General features: G+C 38.2%; 2 protein-coding genes across 2 annotated transcripts; both read right to left on the minus strand.

The window, feature by feature from the left end:
- Window positions 1–555: 555 nt before the first annotated feature.
- On the minus strand, window positions 556–3183 carry LOC124385663 (potassium voltage-gated channel subfamily A member 1-like). Its single transcript, XM_046848854.1, has 2 exons — window positions 2825–3183; window positions 556–2388 (listed from the first exon to the last, which is right to left on the minus strand). The coding sequence occupies exon 2, from the start codon at window positions 2159–2161 to the stop codon at window positions 683–685; it is 1479 nt and encodes a 492-aa protein (XP_046704810.1). The 5' UTR covers window positions 2162–2388; window positions 2825–3183; the 3' UTR covers window positions 556–682.
- A 3816-nt stretch (window positions 3184–6999) lies between these two features.
- Window positions 7000–9652, minus strand: LOC124385599 (shaker-related potassium channel tsha2-like). The gene has a single exon (XM_046848754.1). It carries the CDS (start codon window positions 8991–8993, stop codon window positions 7551–7553), a length of 1443 nt encoding a protein of 480 aa, XP_046704710.1. The 5' UTR covers window positions 8994–9652; the 3' UTR covers window positions 7000–7550.
- Window positions 9653–18114: the final 8462 nt, after the last annotated feature.

An 18114-nucleotide genomic window follows, 5' to 3' on the forward strand; every position in this document is an offset into this window, starting at 1 on the left:
GCTGTCTTGCATCTAAAGGGCATGGCATCAAATCACTTGGTGATATCTATTACAGCTTCTGCTGGAAAATAGCAGCATTGCAGATGTCCATGAGGTGGTGACTTTTTCCCTCACAGCATCCCAGCAGGTGATCAGTTTTGTTCATATAAGGTGCTTTGCTGGTCAGTAGGTCTGGAGTACTGAAGAGAGGGCCAAATATAGGCCAAACACTGCAGATGGCTTGGCTTGTCCTTGTGGAACTGAGTAATTTTATGCTTTTTGTTTTGGATGCACTGTGCAACTTGCTGATATGTAATCTGTAATCCATGCATAATGTTTCTACATCACTTCACTCCTAGCTCAGAAGAGCAATCCAGAGCCTTGTCCTCTCCATTGCCTTTTGGTTAAGTATGCATTCTGTACATTCGAGAGAGGGATGTTTTCCTATGCATAGCCTATGTGCATTGCCCTGTTATAAATTCATTAAACTAACTAACTGTATATATATATATATATATATATATATATATATATATATATATATATATATATATATATATATATATACGTGATAGGTATTTATGTCATATTTTCATCTCTTCCCCTTTCATCTGCAGAGAATAATAGTTGGAGCAGGAGTGCACAAGGGAGTTAAATAAAATGACTACTGAATCGCGACATTCCTGTAGTACATATCTGGACTCTAAACATCAGTTAGCAGCTTACTTTTGTTAACACAATTTTGGTTAGATATTGGGTAATTGCCAGTTCTAAGGTTGGCATCTCTGAAGTTGTCCATACTGTTGTTAATGTCTCCATCGATTTCCATATACTCAGACTTGCTGACAACTGAGGAACTGCGGCGACTGGAATCGGAGTCGGAAGCGATGTTGGGGTTACTCACATTCAGGAGCTGGGCTTGCTCCTCACCCTCGGTTTCCCTGTGGTAGAAGTAGTTGAAGTTGGATACAATGACAGGCACTGGTAGGGCAATGGTCAGCACACCAGCGATTGCACACAGAGAACCTACAATTTTGCCCCCTATAGTGACAGGGACCATGTCTCCATAGCCAACTGTGGTCATTGAAACAACAGCCCACCAGAACGCATCAGGGATACTGCTGAAGTATGACTCAGCCTCATCAGCTTCTGCAAAGTACACAGCACTCGAAAACAAGATGACACCAATGAAGAGGAAGAAGATAAGCAATCCAAGCTCCCGCATACTAGCTTTTAGAGTTTGCCCTAAAATCTGCAGGCCTTTGGAATGTCTGGACAGCTTGAAGATCCTAAACACCCTGACCAGACGAATCACCCTGAGAATGGCCAGTGATGTTGCCTGCTCCCCCTTGACCTCCTTACCTTCTGATTCTTCTGCCATCTCTGTGCCCAGTGTAATAAAGTAAGGGATGATAGCTACAACATCTATGGTGTTCATCATGTTCTTAAAGAAGGCTGCTTTGCTGGGACATGCAAGGAATCGTACTATAAGTTCAAATGAGAACCAGATTATGCAGAGGGTCTCTACAATGAAGAAGGGATCTGTAAGGATGTTTGGTTTGTAGTAATAGGTGGTGTTCCCTACTTTCTTCATTCTCCCCGCAGGGTCCTCCTTTAGTTCTGGCAAAGTTTCCAAACAGAAAATGACAATGGAAATTAAAATGACCATGACAGACACTATGGCAATTCCTCTGGCTGGACCTGAGCTTTCAGGGTGCTCAAACAGAAGCCAGACCTGGCGTTGGAACTCACGTTCGGGCAAGGGTCGTTCTTCTTCTCGGATGAATCCTTCATCCTCACGGAACTTTTCCATTGCCTCAGCTCCAAGTTCATAGAACTTAATTTCTTCCGAGAACATATCCAATGGGACATTTACTGGCCTCCTCAACCGCCCCCCAGACTGATAGTAGTATAGGATTGCATCAAAACTAGGACGGTTCCGGTCAAAAAAATACTCATTTCTCAAAGGATCAAAATAACGCATTCTCTTTTTTGGGTTCCCAAGCAGAGTCTCTGGAAACTGGGCGAGTGTTTTGAGTTGTGTTTCAAAGCGCAGCCCAGCTATGTTGATGACTACTCTTTCAGAGCATTCATGGTCATCATGATCAGGAGAATACGTGTCCTGAGGATGCCCCGGGACAGCTGATGTTTCATCCATGTTATCTCCAGCCACTACGGTCATCCTGCAAGTCCAAGTCGAAGCACTGCAGGAGATGCGGGACTGCGTTTAGTGTAATGGAACAGACATGTAGTTCTCGTCCTGAATTCCTCCTCAGCTCACTTTCCCTGTCCTGCTTTGATTTTTGTGCCCAAAGCTATGAGCTAGACCGGTTTTCCTCAGTGTGGACTGACTGCAGCTCCCGCTGACTCCACCATCGCTCCTTTCCACTGCATCCGCTACTGCTGCCTCTGCCACATAGTCAGAGAAAAAAATGGATCGAACAGTGGAGATATTTGCTAGCTCAGCAATTTCCACTTCCATTATTTATTTATTTATATTTAGATATTTATTTATTTCCCCTGCCAGCTATCTTCTTCTGGGTCTATCCACATATCTACTTAAATGCTGTGTATTACTCATTTGCTTTGTGAATCAAAGGTGTACTTTCCAAACCATTGCTTTGCTCCAAGTAAAAAATGATCTGACATGACCATGTCACTTTTACTCTTAGCTCACATGCAGGCTGGGCTACTTCTCAGGACTGGAACCCTGGCTCTCACTCCAAAGCAATAAAAAACAAAACAAAACAAAAAAACAGCAGGCATGACTTTTTGGAACTAAATAAAGAGAAGCAGTGCAGAGTAAAGCAAAGGCTCTTCATATCCACCAGGTACAGGTGCTTACCTCTTGAAGATACTGGAAGCGGATGAAATGCCTCTTGTCATCTAATAGTAGAGCTCTTCTTTCGTCCTGTGTTCATTCATTAGCACTTTACATGTCGTTTCGTGTGCGGACAGTCCTCTGAAGCTGCAGTTGGTTTATCCTTGGCTATATGACACCTGACCATCTTAAGTCGCAAGTGTTATTTCTTGGAAATAAACGGGTACTTTTAGATGCGCAAGGGATGAGAATGCAGGGAGAGCGGACGAGGAGGGGGAAAAAGTGCTCACAAATGGAATTAAAAAACAAAAGCTGCAACCTCCCTCCTTCCGGTGCAGTGCGGTGCGGTGCTCGTGCGGCGGCACCTCGGCGCGTGAATAAGGTTTATACCGCAGGACAGACTACTGCTGCAGCTCGGAGGAAGGGTGGGGGGATGCATTAAAGTTGGGTTGGGGGTGGGTGGGAGGATTGAGAGGAGAATGTGTGGGGGAGATGCTCATGCCATTTCCAGACATCACTGATTCAGCAGAAATTTCCTCTCTTCCGCGTAGACAAGAGGACGAGAGGTCTGCTTTATCTGTCCGCGCAAGCAACGGGGAATGGAGATAGAAGAGTGCTTAAAGGGTGGTAGGTGGTGGGGGTGGGCGGGGGGTGGGTGAGGGATCAATGAGGGGATAGAGAGTAATTCCTTAATACTAGGCCAGTATACACCGGGTGCACATGGGGAAGCAGGGGAGCGCGAGGGTGGGGGAGGGAGTTCGACGCAATGCAGACCGGCTCTGTAACGCAGGCTGCCGCGGCGCGCGCGCTCCGCCACAAACACATCACAGAGCTCACGGCCAGGTCTAAACCGCATAGGATCATACTTTCTGAATAGTATATCACGCCACCTATGGGACACTTCCACCTCTGGGACAACGGGTCAGTGACGTAAGGCAATGAACAGAGCAAATGATGAGGTGTTCTCACTTCCTCTGGAGTGAACAGGACACCAGACACAGAGTCTTGCTAAGCCTCCTAATTCAATATCAGTGCATCCTGGATTCATTATGGAAGAAAATACAGATTTTTTAATTCCAGGGGTTTAAAAATCACACAATGCATGGCAATACTTTAGGACATATTTACAATGTGTTTTTGGAAAACATATGCTGTATGCTATGGAGTAAAATACATGACCATACATGTATTTGTGCTCAGGAGATATGATGTGCCAAACAGTGAGCATCATGATGAGCTAGTTATGATTTACTGAATAAACACATAAAGGCATGTATTCACCTTATCATCAATCTATTCAAACTCTAACATTTACAGCAGGGGCCCTATCTGCATGCAGGAACTCTAGTGTATTCTATTGAATCTGCATGCATGAACTTTTTGTACTATTACACACTTTCGGGGGAGTCAGAGTTGGTAAGGGTGGTAAGGCTACACCCAAGTAACCTAACCAAAGCTTAGTGTATTGGCTGCATGGATAAAGATTGTGGTTCCATTGTTTAATATTAAGCAGTGTCTGTTTTATATGTTCCTGTCTATTTAAGGCACACTTAAAAAAATTTTTGCACTTTCCTATGACTGTTATTAAAAAAGGGCCAAAAAAAATCAAATGCTATTTCTCCCAGCTGATTACAAATCAATGATCAAGCTGCATATTTTGAAACTATATGATAGCTATTAATCTAGCAATAGAATATATATATATATATATAGTTGTTATTATTATTATTACTATTGTTGATGACAGTATAATTGCTAGAATTATTTATACCACTTTTATTGATGTTGTTGTGCCTTTTCTTGAACAGCTTATAATAAAACAGTGTGCAGTAATTTAATTTCAGATTTCCACTCGAGTAGTATAGTTTTACGTTTACTCATTAAATTCTGATGTACTTTATATAAGTGATTTTACACTGTACCTGCCAGAGAACATTTGTGGCTCCTAAATATTAGGTTAAAGTATAAAAAAGTAAGAATCAGAAAATCAGTTGTTGTCACTGTGGAACATAATGTCATCTTTCAGCCAGCCTATGTTTTAAGGCTTAACGGTTTTCACCATGAGATGCTGTTTGGGCAGCAGCAGAAGGAGTGAGCGCTTAACTGCTGAATGTCATAAATAAGAAATAGGCAGGCTTTTTCCATTCTGCAGTTTGCATCTCAATCACTTCCTTTCTTTTAGTCCTTTTGCTCTGCAAGAGCAATTCTGTCATTTATCTATGGTGGTGTCATTGGTACTACCTGGAAAGCGGCAACATCTTATTATCTTACATATCAATCTGCTTCACCCTGAGTCGGCTAAGGCTGAGTAATGCTATTTACCAAGACCATCTTGTAGTTTTATAGTCTTTATGTCTTAATAAACTGTTTCCCTTTCTGAAAACTAGAACAGTTTTGAAGCTTTGAAGAACCCACTGGAAAACCCTTGAAGTTCAATGAAGTCCCAAACTGTAAGAGTGTAGCTTTAATTACTATTTGAATGTAAAAAAAATAATAATAATAATAATTATACAATTATACATTCTATTTCTGCTCAGTGGGAAACTGAATCTGGAAAATTAAATGATGGAAAAATGTTTATCAAAAAATAATTTTATTTATCAAAAATAAAACAGAAAATGCACCAGCCTTATTGTATTGTGGTTCAGTTAAGTTCAGCAGATGTTTTTTCCACACAGTTTATAATGTGTTAAAATATCTTGGAAAATGTATTTTGTAATTGCTAAAACGGTTGCAAGTTTCATGGAAGCATGACAGATCATCTACAAATACATGAAGAACATTACATATACATTATTTTACAGGTTCAGTTAAGTTAAAAAAAAAAAAAAAAATTCCTGAGTAAATCAACTGTGTTTACCTGAATAAGAGCGCCTAGAGGACTTGCAACACTACAATGTGACCACAAGATGGCGCCAGTTGACGTTCTGTAGTCCTCTGGATTTTCTTTGACTAATTTATACTACACACATTCAGCAGTCACTTAACTAAGAACTCAATGTTAATACTAAGACCAAATTTTCTCTCAGAACATAGTTCATTAAGATATCAATTTCAAATGTGTCAACCACACTTGTATGCTGTTTTTTTTTTTGTTCTCTGCTGTTCAACTTTCCTGTTTATAAACCTCTGTCCACTACAGAAGAGACACTTGATCCATCGACTGTTGTAGTCCATCTGGCTAAAAGTTTGATGTCATGCTGAATGTCCTGTGTGCTAAAATATTTTTCTGCATACCACAGTTGAATATAGTGGTTATGTGAGTTAATGTGGGCTTCCTGCCAGCTTGGCTATTTCCCCCTAACTTTTCTCAACATTTTTTTCCATGCCTTGCTGTGCAAACTACGGAGACTGATATGCATGAAAGAGAAGAAGAGCAGCAGTTTCTAAAATGTGCAAACCTGGATAATGACAGAAATTTGCAGGTTCACTGGTATTCCTAATAAAGTAACCGGTAAGTGTAAGCATTAAGTTGCATGTAAACAATGTCCTCAATGCAACTTAATACAAACATATTTACAATATCTTTTTTTTTTTATATCAACAAGCACGTGGTAACTCATTTTTCTCAGTTCACATAAACATTTCTCTTGGTTTCTCCTGGAAACTTTGCATTTCTCATTTTCGTTCCTGGAGTTTTACATAAGTGTGAAGGAAAGGTTTTTTAATTTGCTAACTATGCCAGGGTTTTTATGAGACTACATTGTTCTCAAATGTAATAACATTCATTATTTTGGCCTTAGGCTTGTGACTATAAATCAGCCCTCTAATGTAAGCCAAGGACACCTTCAGCTGTAAGATCAATTCCACAAACCCTATAAGCACATGAACATTATCCTACACACTATATAATACTATACATTTTCTTGTCAAAGGTGTGGAAGCCTTGAAGGTAAGTGTATGTATAAAGGTAACTATATATATATATATATATATATATATATATATATATATATGTATATATATATATATATATATATATATATATATATATGTATATATATATATATATATATATATATATATATATGTATATATATATATATATATATATATATATATATATATATATATATATATATATATATATATATATATATATATATATGTGTATATATATATATATATATATATATATATATATATATATATATATATATATATAGTAACCTTAACCCTAGACAGGGTGGGTAAACTTTTTTCTGAGAGTTAAGGGTTATTCAACTTTTTTTGTTCATGAATTTACAACACATTATGTATAAAATACATTCTAAAAACCTCATCAGTCCAGGTTTATTTTATAAAAGTAATCCAACTGTTTGAATTGAATATTACGATCGTTAATTTAATGTGTACAAAATGTTTTGTCTATTTATTGGTGTTATTTAGCTTTTACTCCTGACCTCATTACCCACCAAACAAATGATGTCCAAGTTGACATCATTTACAGACCTACTTGCTTAAGAGTTATTGAGGTTTTGAATAAACCCATTTGATACAAGGGATTAGTCAAGCAGGCAAATGAGTATAAATAAAAACATAATCATTAATTGTTAAACAAAAAAATAATACCTTTTCCTGCTGAAGTATCCAGTTTCATCTGACCAGCTAGTTCCAAAAATAAAACCACAGGCTGAGCTGGTTAAATTAGTAGATGACTTTTGCAATATATTTGATAAAATGAAATACCCAACTCTCACTCTGAGAACTCGAATGCCACTTTAGAAATGTGTTGAGTTATTTGAGTTGCTCAGACATCTGTCAGCTTCCCTGTGTATTCATCAGGATTAAAATTACAGTATATCGAGAAATGTAAGTCATCATCATCATTATTATTTTCTGAGCACTCTGATTTAATAAGCGTGACTTTACTTTCGCCCTTGGGCATGTTGTCCTCATCAGACGAGGTCACCTGGCGCCCGCAGGTCACATGCGTGTAGGTGCTGTTATCATCCTGGTTGGTTTCTCGATGGTAGAAATAGCTAAAGTTGGACACGATGACAGGCACCGGCAGCGCAATGGTGAGCACACCGGCCACTGCGCACATCGAACCGACGATTTTACCACCCAGTGTGACGGGACTCATGTCTCCATATCCCACTGTAGTCATTGTAACCACAGCCCACCAGAACGACTCCGGGATGCTCGTGAAGCTCGAATCGGGGTCGTCGACCTCAGCGAAGAAGACCGCGCTGGAGAACAGGATGATGCCAATGATGAGGAAGAAGATTAGCAGTGCCATTTCGCGCATGCTGGCGTGTAGCGTCCGGCCCAGGATCTGCAGCCCCTTGGAGTGCCGCGAGAGTTTGAAAATGCGGAAGACGCGCACGAGCCGCACGACTCTGAGCACGGTCAGGGACGCGGCCTGCTGCGCGTTCGCGCGGTTCTCCGCGAGCTCCAGACCCAGCGTGATGAAATACGGCACAATCGCGACGATGTCGATCGTGTTCATTATGTCCTTGTAGAAAGCGAACTTGCTCGGGCACGAGATGAACCTCATGAACATCTCGAAGGAAAACCAGCCGATGCACAGCGTCTCGAGGAGGAAGAACGGGTCCGTGAACGGGTTGCCATGCAAAACTTCTTCAATCGTCTCGTTACCTGTTGCTTTTCTGCCCGGAACATCTCCAGAGCTTTTGAATTCTGGTAAGGTCTCCAAGCAGAAGATGACGATTGAAACTATAATGACCATTACTGAAATTATGGCAATCAGTCGGGCTGCTCTGGAGCTGTCTGGATACTCAAACAGGAGCCACACCTGCCGCTGGAACTCGGAGGTGGGCATCGGGCGCGTCTCCTCTTTGCTGAGACCTTCGTCATCGATGAAGCCCTGTATCACCGCATCATCAATCTCATAAAACTTGATCTCCTCCATGAAAATCTCCACCGGCACGTGCATGGGTCTGCGGAGCCTCCCGCCGGACTGGTAGTAGTACAGGATGGCGTCGAAGCTCGGTCGGTTCCGGTCGAAGAAGTACTCGTTCCGGAGCGGGTCAAAGAAGCGGGTGCGTTTGCGCGGGTCACCCAGCAGCGTGTTCGGAAAGCGGGAGAGAGTCTTAAGCTGCGTCTCGAAGCGCAGCCCCGACACGTTGATGAACACTCGCTCGCTGACGTCCCGCTCGGTCCCGTCGGCAGGCGTGTGAACAGGTGTGGGCACGGGCATGTGCGCGGGCTCAGGAGAATCCGCCGTCATGTTGCCCCCTCGGGTGTACCGCTTCTCGGTCCTCCACGATTTGCCCCCGCTCCACCAGCTTCTAGGGTCGGGCAAATCCAGTCTGGCGATTTACCGTGGCGGCACAAATTACGATGTGGTAATAAGAAAGCGGCTGAATTAGTTTTGTAGGAGTCGGATGATTAAAAGAAAGTGCCCCCCCGGAAAACTTTCCCGGACTGTTTCAGACAGCGCGCGCACGTGGCAATACGTACGGATCGGTCACCTCGAGCTCTTTAAACAGCAAAGCCCACCCTGTGCATGATTGGCAAACTGACCCTCGGCCGGTGCATTGCTCTGTAGAAAAACAAACGCTCATCTCACTAAGCAACGACTTTCAACCCTCATGCTCAGCTCCAGGGCAAAGCCAGACCCCAGAACCTTTATATTATACATGTAATGTTTAGTTAGGACTTATAGGTTTCAACCATGTTTCTCAGTAATAAACTGTACCTGATGCAGTTCTGGAGATCATTACAAAAAGAAGCAAGTTTACTTTTGTGAAGAAAAAAATCAGACCTATTAAAAAACTGATATAACACCACAATGAATATTTAAATGAAAAATTATTTGTGAACAGCTTGTTTTCTGGGACTTTTTTTTTTATGGTTGCATGTAATTATTGGCAGATGATGTCATTTAATCCAAAGTGATCTACAGCTGGGATCATGCACTCACTAGCTGTGTGACCCACTCATCTTACACAAACCATGCCAAGAAAAATCTTACATAGTTTAGGAGGAAATGCCAATGCATGCCAATCTGGTTTTGATAATGGTTTGATTGTGTAAGACAGCAAGCTGACAGTCACTAAGGAAATGAGTGTTTAGACATGAAATTTTGCAACTGATATTGTGTCTAATCAATATTATCATATAGCTGGTTGATTATCAGTGAAGTTGGTAGCAATGGCAAACGTGATGATAGTAATATTAACATAGGCGTAATGCCATTTTGTGCTTCATCATAGTCACAAGAAATTGCCTTTTATAATAAAAGTTACGCTTTTTTTTTTTAAGGCAAGCTAAAAAATTAAATATATGCCAAGAATGTCCAAGGCATTCTTAAAAAAAAAAAAAAAAAGCAGGCAAATCTGATCGTCATGTGTTCATTAAAAGCCACTGAAATAGGATATCACAACAGTGACAGTGATTATGACTTGATTTTTCTAGCTCAGGAGGGCTGTTAAAGACGCAAAATGCGTGACATTTATAAAAAGCTCAAAGAATTAGCAATGTTCTTGATTATTTTACATCAGTTTAGATTTTCGTTTTGTAATACTTCAGCATCATGGTACCTTACACTTTTTAAACTGTTTACATAACGTTTTAATGCAAGAATGTGCAGACAACTATGTGTCCAACAGCAGCTCACTTACCCTCAAGATTCCAAGCTAAATTTGTTTACGTTTAGGCACACTTATGGTAATTAAAAGTACATAGTCAAACAATATATCCCAGCATAAGTACCCATATTTATTTAACAGCTTTTGAATTCGGGGCCAAAAATGGACCGAATTAAACAATAATGTGTGTCATTTCAGTTAACGTGTGCTGCTGTGAGATGCGTTTTTATCATGGTTAAGTTGTGGTTGTGTTCTGACAGTGGGAATTATGGACAAGTTTAGTCCCATAATTGTATACAATACACAATGCAAACCAGTTAAAACAGCTAGCATTGCTAACTGGGCCATGCACTGATTGCTTTAGTCATATGTTTTCACTAATATCCAAAGTATTCTAAGTAATGCTCCAAGAAATGCGATCCGTTTTATAATTAACCTAACATCTGACATGGATAATAAAAATGAAGAAACACACAGAGAAAGCATATCAAGACCAATTTTGCTCCCATTTACTGAAGCAGTGAACACAAGGTCCTCGTAAAAATCAAGGCAATGGAAACTTCAGGCTTGAGTGGCATCTGAGCTCCATTTGAGGACAAGATGGTAAGGAAGCCAAAATAACACTCCCAGCAGTTACAGACTCTGGTTTTACAGCTATGAACATGAGGAACAAGTTGCAAGGCTGATGATTTAAAAGAGAGCACACAGTGTGAATAATTATGTAGGAAAACCCACTAATATTCATTAGAATAATATTCAGAATAAAAATCTCATTATTTATGTATGAATGTAGAGTTTTGTGCGATATTTCTCTTTATATTTCTTCGTGTTTGCTGTAAGTTTCTTTAGGATTAGTTCTGCTAGAAATTGACTATTCAAAATAAATATTCAAGAGTGTTTGGGAAAAGGATGCTAGGATTTATTTGAGCTCTGCAGAAATGCCTTTAACTGTTTCTTGTTTACTCAAAAGATGAGGGAAAAAATCTGAGCCACACCTCTGTGAGACCCTTCCGTAGATTTCGTAGATACTCCGGATCCTAGTTTAGGCTCTAGCATCAAGTGACATACATGTGCTTCCTGCTGATAATTTGTGACCCTGCTGTGTTCACTGACAGACTGTCTACATGAGGCAAAACGAGTCACCACTCATCATACTAGCAGCCATACCTTACGTACTAAGCCACTGAGTTACAATGTTCTGGATTTTTATTTGTATTTGTAGTGAATAGTACTGTATATCACAGGTTTGACTGCATATGAGTTTCTTGTGTTCTGAGAGTACATGCTGAAGATGGGTCAAGCTGATCAGAGGATTAAGGATATTTATTCAATTGTAAAGAAATTATATGTATATGTATAACTTCCAATATTTCTGGTCATATTGAATTCTTTAATCTGATTGGTTGGAAGATGTGGATTAAATTTCTATAACAACAGCTCTGACAGTGAAGCCTCATGCAGTTCAATCAGTGGTGGATGAAGTACACAAAACATGTAGTTAAGATTAAGTAGAGGTAAAATATTACTAGGCAAATTATTACCAAAAGTGCTCTCTGTAAACGTTCACTTGAGTAAAAGTACAGAAGCATTTGCCTTTAAACCAAACACAATCAACACAAGTTCAAAATGGAGCAAGTGCGCTACCCTGATTGGTAGCTTGCTACATGGTTGACCAGTTAAGTTTGTATCCAATCATAAATAAAAAGGAAGACTGATTTCACAAAATGTAGTTATTTTCAAGAAAGATATTTGACATTGGAACGTTATGAAGTTAAAATCTTCCCAAATGGAAATGTGAAAAAGCTACTTAAGTACAGTAACAAATTACATTTACTTAATTACTGTCCACTGCTGAATTCACTTACACATGTGATTTATATTAATGCTTATTTTCATAGTACAAACTAATAGAGACCTGTTTGATGGACACTCGCATAGTCTAATAATAATAATCATATTTTTAAAAGTTCTTAACAAAAAAACATATACAATTAAGAAATAGTGCATTCACACTACTGAAGTTATACTGAATATTACAATAGCTAGGATTCAACTATAAACACAAGTCCTCAGGTTTATTGCCCCAAACACAGTATAGTATTTACAGAAGTCAATATTAGGTAACTGGCATTTGGGACACAAATGACAACAGAATGTGCTGCAATCAGAAAGAGATGCTAAAGCAGTCATGTTCACTTATATCCTGTTAACAAATATTTATTAGCAGGCTAGCAAACAACTATTTATACATTTCTGTAATAAGTGTATCTGGTAAAATTGGCTTCCCTGGTTGAGCTTTTGTATTCTTTTCATGCTTATTTATCATTCACAGAAGAAATCTTTAGTGCCAGCACATTGTAAACCATATTTGTCTTGGCCACAGGTAAGTCTTCAGGATTGGAGAGTTAGCAAGTTTTGTTTTTTTGGTAACATGACAAGCAAATTATTTCTTCTCAATTTAGCAAAAGCAGATGATGTTTGTAACTGCTGTTTCTAACTGCTACAATATAAATGATAACTGGACCTAATTATTAAATATTTTTTTTACCCACATATAGCTTGTGTGCAGGTGATAATGCAAAGCAATCATAGTTTGATTCTATCTACTATACATAAAAAAAAAAAAGATTTAAAACTGCCAATCAATTCAGACATGCTTTTTATATCTTTTAATAGAACGACACAGCAGTTTTTAGATTTTGGCTCTGCCAACAGGAAATAATGCTTTGCCAGAGAATGGATGGCAGGGATTCCCAGGAGTATAAAACTCTGACAGTGGGAAATATCATATCTTTATAGATTGCAGCAGCCTCACCCATGTAGATGAAGGACATCCCTGCAGAAACAAGATACGTCCATGCCCTTCAACATACGTACTGTTTTCATTTCAGACCCTTGGAGTGAAGATGAATTGACATTGAATGCTCCGTCTAAGGTTTAACATTGTTTTGTTAGAGTAACTTTATTTGTGGTAACCTATTGACATTTACATTCCACCATGGATGCCAGACCATGCCAAACCTTGTGTTTTTTAACACATCTTCATGGTACAGTAGATCTGCATCTAAATGTAGCTTGAATGAGCCTAAATTGAAACTTGTTCTTGATATAGTTCATGAGCTCACAGGCAATGGCTCCTGTCACTACCACCTTCTGTGAGTGTCTAAAGTTAATATAGATGAACAGGGGCCATGAGGGTTGTGTTCATTCATAAAACAGAAAACACTGCTCAGTGAGCTGTGCAGCAAACTATATTAGCAAAGGCATGTGTGTTAATTAAAATATGGAAGATTTTTAGTAGGCATAATCCAAGTAGTCATCAGCTCCTCCAGTCGGCTTCTGGAGCATTCTGTCACTATGCCAGGATCTTGGTTTGGTTTGGCTAGGGTATCACATCCAGTATGAAAACCTTCATTCAGTAGTATCAGTTGATAAGATGTAAACAGAAGCAGTTTTTCTTTCCAGTAACAGGTGCTAAGCCACCATTAGCCCACATCTCCAAGGGAAAGTGTGCTTATGTGAATGCATGTATACCAATGAAGACAGCGTTTGTCCAAGGGAAGTGACAAAATTTCACTTACAGAAATGTTTATTGCCATTGAGTAAACCTCTGAGCACCTGCTGTTACAGCTCAGTGGGTTCATTCCTTGAGCTCTTTCACAGATCAATTTCTTCAAAGGTGTTGCAGATCAAGGCTTCCTCCCAGGAAAGCTGATACAGAGACACGGCATCGCGCCAGTTCCTAGCGTTTGATTGCCACCAATTTTAGCACGCTGACAGCTGGGTTGATGGACATGTTTATACTGATAGGTAAGCAAGGCATGAAGCAAGGGAATGAAACCTAAGCTTAGAGATCCGGAAGGCTGGACAGTTGCATACACCTCTCAACCACTGCTTCTTTCCGGATTATGATTACACTCCTTGATTAGGCTTTGGCCTTTTTTAGTATATGCACTCAGTCTCCAGAGGTGGAATGTTTGCAGAGTCTTGTCACAAGACATCCTGTTCAACATAGATATGTACTGGTTATAAATCAGGAAGAATACCGGAGTTTCATTTTCATAGATTTTAAAAGCAACAGTTTTCTCCTGTACAAGCAAAAGCTAGAAACATATGCGATGAAAGTATTTGTTTTTCTCTGCAAGATTCAGAGTGTCAGCAAAAATCATATTGGTACACTTTTACATAAATTTTTTTTTTTAATAAATATATTTCCAAAGGCTCTGTATATTATAAATGATTCTTAGATTATTGCTTTTAAAAACTGAGATTTATGTTGAAGACTGAAAAATACCAAATTGTAGAGGTCTAGGGTTTGCCAAGGCTTCTAAATTGAATCTACACTCGGTATCAGTGCGCCTCACAGCATCAGGGCACATGTACCATGTCTGTTTCTGTCAGGTTCTCAGATTTCCTCTTAATTAACTATGGTAATTGTGTAAATGTTTGTGTTCATGGAGCTCTGCAATTTTGTCCCACCATGGTGTTGCCTCGTGTTCAGTGACCCATCACAACCCAGACTAGAATAAATAAACTTTTTAGGTTATCTATAAAAGAATTGCATGATTCTATATGAATTAAACTAGCATACTAAGGTCATGAAAACTTTGTGACTTTATTAATATTCAGTAATCCTCCGCTTTACCGCGGTTTGAATCTCGCCCCCCACTGGTTTATCGCGGTATTACATTTGCCACATAACTAAATTGTAGATAGACAAAAAAAAAAAACTTTAGGAAATTGTTTTTAGAGAGTTTTATGTTAAAACAATAAAACTTATAAATCAAAATATAACTATTAATTATAAAATGAAGCAAAATGTTATTACAGTACAGTACTGTATACATAAAATAGCATTTTTGGGGTGGTGTCCGTTTATCGCGGTTTTTCGTTTATCGCTGGCGGTTTTGAAACGTAACCAGTGTGATAAACATTGGATTACTAATACTATTAACTGTGTTTTCTTCCTGCCAATGTATAAAACATAGATACTTGGCTAAGTTTCTCACAGCTGCCATGGAGCGCCACCCAATAGTAAGTAATATCATAATAAATCCCTCTCTCCATCCTGTCCATATATTTAATAGGAAAGAAATACAGTTAAATTGATTATACTTTGTTTGTTACATATTTTCTAAAACATTTTGGGTATACTGTATTGCTTAATACTTCCTGCCCAAAGCTCAACCAATGTACAACTTTGGAAAAACTGTAATTTTACAGCCAGACAATTTTGTCCCAGAAATAAAATACAGAATTGGCTGCAATTGTGTCATTTCTGGCCCATATTCAGAAAAGCAGATAAAATCCACTGGGTCAGTTTTGACTCATAACACACTCACCATTGTAATAACATGGCCATTATGTGACCCTTCTTTGGAGCTGCATATAAATTTGCACATAAGATTGATGTGTGTCTACACATATATCATAGCTTCAGAGGCCAGCTATGATGCACTACAGGTCAGTTGTAACTTTATCTGGGACAGGATCCTCCGTCTGCACTGCTGGGAACTAGTTACTATAAATGTCCACAACAAAGTGAACAAGTTGTTATGGTTACAGTGGTGATTCAAAAGTATATCCAAACACACAGCTTCCTTCTGCATCTACATACATAATCAATATATATATAACACAGGACATGGCATTTAAAAAGCAAAGCTTTTCTTTCATACAGAATTCATTTTACACAGCAGTTTCTGTTATAGTAGTTTAATTGTAAGGATTTGTGTAATGCTATTAATAAATTTACTTTTGATTGAAATACTCTAGAATTGCTTTATATTAATAATTTATTATTAGCATTCAGTTCATAAACTATGTTTATAACTATGAAATTTTAAAAAGATATTATAATTATAATAATACTTATATATTATAATATATAATTATTTATATAAGGAAATCTTTTTATTAGGAAATGAAAATGTTTTGTAGTCTTTTATGCTTAATCACAGAATCTTATGTTAACAAGAACACTGATCTCCAACTCTTTCAAACAACCATTGATTGCTATGACTATTTTGAGGTATATTTTTTTAGCAAGACTCCCAGACACTGTTCTAAACCTATAGCAATGATGCCCTCTAGTGGCATGAAGATGTCTGTGTAGAAATAAGGCACTCATAACTTTTCTTTTTAAACATCTTAAACACACAAATACAAACAGGGTTAGATCAACCCTCACTAGGCGATATATATACATAGGGATTTGTTTGGGATGGTTGTTAGACTGAATATTTGCTTTGCATTCAGATATTCAGATATAACAAAGGCTAACAATAAAGACCCAAGCTCTGATCAATCAAAAAATAACATAAAAAAGTGTGCAAGACCCAGACTATATATATATATATATATATATATATATATATATATATATATATATACACACACACATATATATAGTCTATTTTACTTAAATAGAAAAAAAGATACAAAAAAATTAATATTAGACAACTTCTTTAAAAACTGCTCAGAGGCTTGTTTAATATGATTCTTTTTGTGTGAAATCTTTCTTTCATTGATCACAGGGCAGCGCAACAGCTTATTGAGAACCAAAGAAAAATAACCATAATGAACATTTAACAGCATGCGCAACTAGTTATAAAAACATCAATGTATGGATTCAAGGTTAATGATTTAATGTGTTTTATACATGTCTTTTTTTTTAAGTGGTTCCACTAGAAATATGTATTTAAAAACACTGTTAGTCTTTGGCTAACGTATAAACACAGACAACCAAATCTAAACAAAAAAAATAAAACAAAACATCAAAATGAGTGAAACAGAATGTCCTCATGTTGAATGAGCTGAATGATTTAAAAAAAATAAAATAAAAAAGACTAAAACAAAAAAACCCTATTAGCTCAAACCCTCAGTACCTTACAGTACCACACACAGCACAAAAAAACAGTAGACCCATTCTCATGCCCCTAGATCTCTCTAGGGTTCAAACTAGGCCAAAACAACTATTTCACTCTGTAAACAGAGCAGGTAAAGGGCATAGCAAACAACAAACATTAATACAGACATAATATTTGGCAAATCCTTTCCAGTAAATTCTGTGCTTCTTCTCTTGTATGTCGTCTGGCTCCTCACTGAGGTCATACGCTTCCTATGATTAATTGTGAGCTACATTAATTACAGTGTTTTAAACCTCAACTGAAAACTGTAAACGATTCAATGTATTAGCTGATTGCTTTTACACTTAATAAGAACCCTAAACTTTAGTTACAGCACTGAACATCAAGTGGGAAATCAGTGGTAACTCATGGAAACAGCGAGGAAAATATGTAAAGAAAACTGTGTCAGAAACTGACAGCTAATTAACGAGAAAAATGTGCCGAAGCAGCAGGAACAGAAACACTACCACACATACACAAATGCTACTTTTGTGAAGTGCTGGTAAGCACAGGGTCATGTGGCTAGAAGAGTACATAGGCTGTAATGAGTGATATCCACATGGGGAGTTTTTCCCTCTTTCTTACAATTGACTGGCATCATAGAATTGTTGCTGAATTAAAAAAAAAAGGCATGTTTGGATTCCTAATGGTTTATCAAGTAGTAAGTAAAGGTACTACAGAAACTAGGTCTTCTAGAGAAGCACAAAAAGTTTTTTTTTTTAGCTATGCTGAAGGTGCAGTAGGAGAGACCCACCACATTGTGAATTTATTGGGTAGCTACAGTTAAATCTATTGGGATATAAATTAGATTAAAATGTTTTCATTGTGCCTGTAGTAGCATTTGGGCAAC

Source organism: Silurus meridionalis, chromosome 5, assembly GCF_014805685.1.
Source record: "Silurus meridionalis isolate SWU-2019-XX chromosome 5, ASM1480568v1, whole genome shotgun sequence".
In the NCBI taxonomy this organism is placed as follows: domain Eukaryota; kingdom Metazoa; phylum Chordata; class Actinopteri; order Siluriformes; family Siluridae; genus Silurus; species Silurus meridionalis.